Here is a 9,062-nt window from a genome sequence, read left to right as displayed (position 1 = left end):
GATGCACACTGGCAGCACATACTACTCTTAGTCTGTTCAGGGAAGGTTCACCATCTCCAGAGACAACATCAAGAGTCAGGTGTACTTACAGATGACGTCCATGAAAGCTGAAGACTCAAAGTTGTTGATTTCCATTCAACTCGAATAATTACTCGAATAATTACCTTGAACGAAAACAATAAATACATTTTCAATTGGATAACCAAAATCATTATTTTACATCAACTCAAACCTCAAAAACTCTTCAAATGAACATCTGCCCTGTGCTATTTTTCACAGTGTACTATTTCCAACATGCGGACTCTGTTGAAGGTGGATATCAGTGAATCTGAATGATACCAAGAAGAACTTTACATTTGCCTACAACTACCACAGATCTTAAGCTCTTTAATACATATAAATACATCCACCAACATGCAGGTGCAGTATTTTCTCAGCCTCTAGAGGGCAATCTGTACATATCTCTAAATGCCATATTGCCACAGATACAGGCATATGATCATCATAATAAACATTCAGTTCAAACTTTTACTCTGTGTCTTAAAACTGTAAGCGAAAATCTATTTTAACAGGTTTTCATTAACTGAAAAATGACCTTTCAATATTAAAGGCCTACAGCAGTTCATGTGTTATCCAATACATCAATTAATCAATCTGTATGTCTTCACATCTGGCTCCTTTTCATTCATATGCAAATTCACAATCTCTCCCATAATATCAGCAGCGTCTCACTCTCCATCAGCTCTCCTCTTTCTATACGCTCCACAATCATGTTGACTTCAGCTTCTCTGCTGCTGCTGGCTGCTGCCTCGTGTGAGTGTTTAAACTGAAGCTGGATTTGAGTTCATCTGGTTTATTAGTGAAAATATAGAAAGCTGTTCTTCTCTCTTTTCACAGATGTGTTCTGTGCTACTGAGCTCATCCAGCCAGACTCAGTGGTCATCAAACCAGCAGAGCCTTTGACCATCACCTGTAGAGTCTCTGGAGCTTCTATCACTGACAGCAGTCATTATGGAACAGGATGGATTCGACAACCTGCAGGAAAAACTCTGGAATGGATCAATAGCATTTATTATGAGGGGAGCATATATGCTAAAGATTCACTGAAAAACAAGTTCACTGTCTCTCGAGACACCTCCAGCAACACAATCACCCTACAAGGACAGAATCTGCAAACTGAAGACACAGCTGTGTATTACTGTGCTCGAGACTCACACTGACACAGAATGGCCAGGATGCCGTTCAAAAAGTGAAGACTTCAAATAAATGTCTGAACATGACAAACATTCAGCACAGCAGTTACACCAGCTTCCAAAAAAGTTAGGAATCAGTGTTTTGTTAAACAGTTCTGTTTAAAAGGTTTAGGTTTGTGTGCAAAATGAGAAAGAAAAGCTTCTTAAAATGGCTGCCATAAAATTTATTTCTAGGGCTATATATATATAGAGAGAGAAAGACAAAGAGGAGAGCACAGGGGCAAAACTCCAAGGTACTCTGTACTGAATTAAGTGCTTTCAGCTTGTTCATTTCCCATATTTGTTGACATCCACAGCCTCCACCCCTTACCACCTTAATTTGTAAAAAAAAAGCATAAATGGTCAATAAATGGTAAATGCACCGTAATGTTTGCAGAATCCTGTAGAGAATGTGATCTTCTTTACTTATTTAGTTGATAATTCATGAGTACTGTTCTTTACATTATTTCAGTTCATTTAGTTTTGTGCGCCTTCATTTGTGTACAGCTCTATATAGGTCCCAACACAGCATTTCAATTGTGACTGGGCCACTGCAACTCCTTGACTCTTTGCTTTTTCAGCCTTTCTGTTGTAGACCTACTGGTGTGTTTGGGATCATTGTCCTGATGCATGACCCAATGTTTGGCCCAGCTTTACCTTTTGGGTAGATGGCCTCACGTCTGACTCTGGAGTACTGGTATACAGGGGAGTGGTTCTGTGGTTGCAGAACAAACCCAAATAATCACCCCTCCACATGCAGCGTTGTGCAGTGTGGCCAAACGTCTTTGTTTTGGTCTTATCTTACTGCTAATGTATTTCCACATTGGCATTGTGTTAACACAGACCTGAATTCTCCAGACCACCTTTTCTGCTTTTATAGGGGTGGTCACACTTGCTTATTATCATTTAGTCAAGGGTATTTGATTAGCTACTTACCCTCTCAGTTCCTAAGGAAGCAGGAAGCATATACTTATTTTTTTACACACACTCTTTCTGCATTTGACATGTATTGTGATTCTAATAAGTTAAAGGAAATGATTGTATGAGAAAATAAGTGAAAAAGAACAACACACTGACGCACACTTTAATAAGCAGTTTCTGTTTATTTACTGTTTATTTTCACACTATATTTTGGTGTATTTTTTATAATATGTCAAATTAAATCAAATAAACAGTATTTCTGCATGTGATACATCATACAATATGCTTTGAGTGTATGTACTTATTTATTCATGATATTTGTCTCTAATACTCAATCTGTATAGTAAAATAATGAGAAGGGGCTAATTCAAATGTGCATCGGTACAAATACATGTAATGTGTTTCACCACATGACTAAAGGTTGTACACCTGTGTTCAGTTGTTCCTTCATGCTGCAATATGACCATCCTCAAAGGAATTGTTCTCATGTCTGTATTTCTTACAGGTGAGAATAAAGCGTCATTTTTATTTATAGAATATTATTTTTATTTTCTGAGGGTTTGTAAAGTCTGAATCACTTGTATTCCTACAGGTGTAAGTGGCCAGACACTGACTGAGTCTGAGCCAGCAGTCCTTCAACCGGGAGGTTCTCACAAACTGACCTGTACAGCCTCTGGATTCACATTCAGTAGCTACTGGATGGGCTGGGTCAGACAGGCTCCTGGAAAGGGATTGGAATGGATTGCACTCATTTCAAGCAGCAATTCTATTGAGTTTTCCTCAACACTGAAGGGAAGATTCAGCATTTCCAGAGACAACAGCAAAAATCAAATATACCTTCAAATTAGCAGTGTGAGGAGTGAGGACACTGCTGTGTATTACTGTGCCCGATGGTCACAGTGACACAGATGCTTATTTTGCTGAACAAAAAGCAGACAGCTGTGTTTATAACATTTCTGTGTCACGTCTCTTTGTCTCTTTTGAAGGTTCCATAAAGGATTAACTTTAACTGCCAGTCTGACTACAATAAAAGCAAGAGTATACCCCCCACACATAAATTTCAGTAGTAGAGAGTAGTAGAGAGTTCTCAGTAATTTGTAGTAAAACTGCCATTAAAAAAAAAAAGCATCTGCTCCAAAAATGACAGATCACGCTTGAAAAGTTTGCAGCTGACAACACAGACAATGAAAAAGCCTTCTGGAGGATAAAGATGGTAGAAGCGAGTCTTTCAATGCCCAAGAACACTGTACCAACTATTAAACATGGTGGTGGTAGTCATATGCTACGAATCTTTTTGGAACTGATACATTGCACAAATATGCAATAAAGAGGACTACTTCAGAATTCTTTAGTATAAGCTCAAAACATCAGCTAGACGCTGAAAACTTGGACACAACAGGGTGTTCCAACAGGACAATGACCCTAAACACACATCAAAGGTGGTTGTGGAATGGATGAAGCAGGCTGATATTAAGCTTTCGGAATGGCATCATCAAAACCTTGACCTCAAATATATGCACTGTGCTTAAAATTGGGTTTATGCCACAAAATAAAGCCATTTAACTGCAAAACTACCAAGACTGGTCAAACACCCAAAAACAATCCTGCCAGAAAATGGCAACCACAAATGTATCAAAAGTAAACTAATACAACATGATATTAAGATTACAAAAATGTTTTTTGTCTAATAATAAAATGTGTCACTACAGTGTTTAAATACATTCGAGCAAATACAGTCAATCTTCTTTAGGCTATTCAGAATGAGGGCTGGACTATGCAAAAATCCTTACCCCTACATCATTTATAATGCCTGCTACACTGTTCATCACAACATTAGACGCCATTAGGAGAAACCTCATCCGATACAACATGACACAACTGGTGGTGATATTCTGTTTAGCTTCAATCAAAAGTGAGTCCAATCAAAGTGAGTTTTCATGGTGGAATGACAAGTTTGAGTGCAGTTCTATTCATCATACAGAGCTGACTAGATTTTGAATTCCAGAGAGTTTAGCATATGCTCATGTTCTTTTGCTTTTGGGTTTTTGTAGGTGTAAGAGGTCAAACCCTTACTGAGTCTGAGCCAGCGATCATTCATCCTGGAGGATCTCACACCATGACCTGTACCGGCTCTGGATTCAGCAGCTACTGGATGGGCTGGATCAGATAGGCTCCTGGAAAAGGACTGGAATGGATTGCGATGCACACAGGCAGCACATACTACTCTCAGACTGTTCAGGGAAGGTTCACCATCTCCAGAGACAACAGCAAGAGTCAGGTGTACTTACAGATGACGTCCATGAAAGCTGAAGACTCTGGGGTTTATTACTGTGCCCGAGAGTCACAGTGATGAATAGTATACACACAGTCATACAAAAATATCCACACATGTTTGATCAGTATACAATCTTATTTCAAAGTCTGTGCACCCCTGCTGAAACTATATATGGTATTGATTGCCATTTAACTTGAATAATTACCTTGAACGAAAATAATAAATACTTTTCCAATTGGATAACCAAAATCAATATTTTACATCAACTCAAACCTCAAACACACTTCAAATGAACATCTGCCCTGTGCTATTTTTCACAGTGTACTATTTCCAACATGCAGACTCTGTTCAAGGTGGATATCAGTGAATCTGAATGATACTAAGAAGAACTTTACATTTACCTACAACTACAACAGATCTTAAGCTCTTTAATACATATAAATACATCCACCAACATGCAGGTGCAGTATTTTTTCAGCCTCTAGAGGGCAATCCGTGCATATCTCTAAATGCTATATGAAGATAGAGGCATATGATTATCATCAAACTTTTTCACTGTGTCTTAAAATTGTAAGTGAAAATCTCTTTTAACAGGTTTTCATTAACTGAAAAATGACCATTCAAAATTAAAGGCCTACAGCAGTTTATGTGTTATCCAACACATCCATTATTATAACTATCTGTATGTCTTCACATCCGGCTCCTTTTCATTCATATGCAAATTCTCAATCTCTCCCATAATATCAGCAGCGTCTCCCTCTCCATCAGCTCTCCTCTCTCTAAACACTCCACAATCATGTTGAATTCAGCTTCTCTGCTGCTGCTGGCTGCTGCTTCGTGTGAGTGTTTGAACTGAAGCTGGATCTTAGTTCATCTGGTTTATTAGTGAAAATATAGAAAGCTGTTCTTCTCTTTCTGAAAACATAAATGCTAAATTTCACTGAAAAACAAGTTCACTGTCTCCCGAGACACCTCCAGCAACACAATCACCCTACAAGGACAGAATCTGTAAACTGAAGACACAGCTGTGTATTACTGTGATCAAAAACTGTTAAACCACATGACATAACACAATCATTTTGGGGGTTGACTTTATTATTCATTGTATTCCCTGACTGCTAAAGTAATATCTGAACACTCAGCACTGCAGTTCTGTTTATGGTAAATTCTCTGAGACCTGAACTATTAGGAAGACGGCACTAATACTAGGTAGAGCCTATTGTGACTTTCAAAAAGCTTTAATTTACATTTCATGGATTCCACAAGATGTTGGTAATATTTCCTCTGAGAGTCTGGTCAATGACAGGATTGGATTAATTAGTTAATGTTGCACTTGTTGAATAACAGTTACAGTCCAGCTTTAAAATAACATAATTATTTAGAAAGACAGCATAAGGCATATATCAAAAAAGGCTACAAATATAGTAATAATTATGAATAAAAAAGACAACAACAAATGACTATATTAACAATGATAACAACAACAAATCATAGTAACAATAATCCATAAAAGCAAACACATGGGGCCCTATTTTAGTGATCTTTTTGCAAATCCCCAAACAATGTGCAATGTGCTACATCAGTAAAATACTCTTCTTCCCTATAAAGACCATCAGAGTAAAGAATTAATCAATTAATCTCTGTCTTAAGTGATAATCAAATGTAACCTCAACCTTACCTTTCAACTAGTATAATAAAGGGCATATTATAAACTGCAGGTTAAAATGCATTCCAATATAGAATGTACTTCCTTCCAAAATTAGTTAATTTTATTTCAGGCCCGAACAAGATAAACAAAGGTGCCGTTGTGTGCCTTACATTTAAAACATAGGTCAGATTTATCTGGAAATATCGTATGTAAACACAATGGTCATAGATAGGTTCATGCTGATGGCACTAAATTCTGACCCTACCATCTGTGCACCTCTGCAGAAATCAAGATTCATCAGTCCAACCTACGTTTATCAAACCTTATCCAACTGCAGCCTCACCTTTCTGTTCTTTGCAGACAGATTAGGAACCCGATATGGTCTTCTGCTGTTGTAGCCCTTTTAGATGAATTTGTAGATGCTTTTCTTCTTACCACAGTAGAAGCTTGTTTAACAATCTCTAACCAGTCTTGTTCATCTCTTTTGACCGCTCTCATCAACAAGGCATCTCATAGGTGTTTTCTTTATTGCACCACTCCGAGTAAACTTTAGAGACTGTTGTGCTGAAAATCCCATAAGGTGGTCCTTTACACCTACACCACAGAAAGCCGACCCATACCTGGGCCAAACATGCCCTTCTGTTTCATCTCAGGGAGTGGCCCGCACTAGCAAAGTCAAGGTATGTCAAGATACACTATGTCCAAAACTTTATGGATGCTCCTTCTAATGAATATGTTCAGCTATTTACGTTGCACCCATTGCTGACACAGATGTGTAAATGCACACACACAGCTTGTCTAGTCCCTGTAGAGAAGTGTTGGTCATACAGTAAGATTAGACAAGATAAGATAATACTTTGTTAGTCCCACAGTGGGGGAATTCACATTGGCAACATGCCTAGTGCCAGGCTTGAGTTCTTGGTTAACAAAGCCCCCCAGCATTGAGCTGTGAAGCAGTGGAACTGTGTTCTCTGGAATGATGGTTGGTGTTCTATCCAGTACTTTTGGGATGAGTTGAGAAATTGGCGATGAGGCAGTGCAGAACTGTCTTGTTGCTGAAGGTTATCATATCCTCACAGCAATGCTTCAAAATCTAGAAAAAAGATTTCCCTGGAGAGTAAAGGCAGTTACTCCAATTCCATTGACTCATGTGTTAATACCCTTCACTTTTGAAGAAAAAGTATTTGCACATGGCCACTATTCTGTTACGGACGATGGAAAGATGCTTATTTTTCACATGTTATTTTTGATGAGTCAGAGCCGAGTTGGGAGTCATAACAGACAAGTTAGGGACATGAGAATCATTAGGGACATGTCTCTTACACCAAAGTATAAAAAGGCACTGCTTCATCGGTTAAAATACAAATTACTTCTAAGGTAGCTGTTTGGAATAGAAATGATTTAAATATGATTAAACTTTAACCTGAAAGAAGCTCTCTGAGAGGCAGGTTTATGTTTATGAACAGCAGAGGGGGCGGGGCTATTCAGAGGAAGAATTAAGAATGACAGTTATGCAAAATCATTATCTTTTACAAGCTTCTTATTCTCAGTCATCACTCAGTGTTTCTGATCTTCTGCTGAATAAACCTCACTCTGCTGTCTGGAGAATGGAAGTGACGACGTTCTGCAGTTTCATATTAATGTCTCTCGCTACAAGTAAGATCCTGATTGGCTGATTTTCCACTGAATGTTTTCATTATGAATTCACTTTTCTGATCTTTTCTTCATTGCTTCTTTTCCTCTCATGTTTAGGATGTTGGAGTCAAACTCTGATACAGTCTGGATCAGTGGTCATTAGTCCTGGAGGATCTAATACACTGACCTGTGCAGCGTCTGGTCTAGACTTTGATGGCTACTGGATGGGCTGGAACAGACAGGTTGCTGGAAAAGGCTTAGAATGGGTTGCATCAATCAGATATGACAGTCATTACAAGTACTACTCTCAATCTGTCGAAGGAAGATTCACAATTTCCAAAGACAACAGCAAGGATCAGGTGTCTCTGCACATGAGCAGTGTGAAGAGTGAAGACACAGCTGTGTATTACTGTGCTCGACACCCACAGTGGCAGAAAGGCTCACACCACTTTACAAAAACACCTCCAGTGTGTGGGAATGAAGGAAATGTCCTAATTGCAGCAACCTAATATTACCTACATAGCCTTATTTGTAGTGTTAATATATATAATTAACACTACAATACAGTCTTTAAATTAATCAAAGTGTAATTTATGCTAAAAAGGAAAAAGACAAAGTCAGTTGAAAGATCTGTTCAATGCTGGTTTAATATTAAGACTGAAAATATATAGTTGCTGTTAAAATTTTATTTGAATTATGTTAATATGTAAATATTTACTTTATTATTGGTAGATTAGATGTAGAGGTAGGTGGAGTAAAAGTGTGAATGTTTTCTGTGTGTTTGCTTTGTTTTCTTGCTCTGTAATGGATGGTTCCTTAAAAACACTCATTTGAAACCACTCCTTTGAAAGTTTCTTCAGGGTTTCAAAAGTGGTTCTTCCATGAAAGTTCTTCAAAGAACCTTCTGAACCAGAGTACCTCACAAATCATTACTTCTCTATTGCTGATGAATAACTAATGAGGAACCCAGAATATTATAACCCCACTGACTGCAATTAGACTATACACCTCCACTGAACTGGAGGTGACTACACAAAAGTACTCTGGAAAAGCAATAAAATAAAATGTCATGTTTCCTGTAGTATCTTTTTATGCCTCTAGATGGCAGACTGTGCAAGTCAGCAAAGGACTTGTCTACAAGCTCTTGTATTATTCTTGATATGAGAAAATGCTCAGCTGATTATAATATATATTTCATTCAGATAATTAGAAAGTATTATTTGTGTTGAGGCTCCTTAAGTACCCCCAGTCCCAGGTGAAACACATGAACCAAACAAAAGGACAATGATCAATTAGAACTGAATCACGGGTCGATGCAAGTGAACAGAACCAAACACACATGAACACGAAC

General features: G+C 38.1%; 1 gene segment (V, D, J or C); it reads left to right on the top strand.

Annotated features, from left to right (window-relative positions):
• Positions 1-770: 770 nt before the first annotated feature.
• LOC140574499 (immunoglobulin heavy variable 4-39-like) lies at positions 771-1,220 on the top strand. The segment is given in 2 exon segments: positions 771-813; positions 898-1,220. Coding segments are annotated over 2 exon segments (366 nt in total).
• Positions 1,221-9,062: the final 7,842 nt, after the last annotated feature.

The sequence above is a fragment of the Salminus brasiliensis genome, chromosome 12, assembly GCF_030463535.1.
Source record: "Salminus brasiliensis chromosome 12, fSalBra1.hap2, whole genome shotgun sequence".
Lineage (NCBI taxonomy): Eukaryota > Metazoa > Chordata > Actinopteri > Characiformes > Bryconidae > Salminus > Salminus brasiliensis.
Note: the sequence above shows the minus strand (reverse complement) of the source record. Positions and strands in the feature narration are given on the sequence as shown.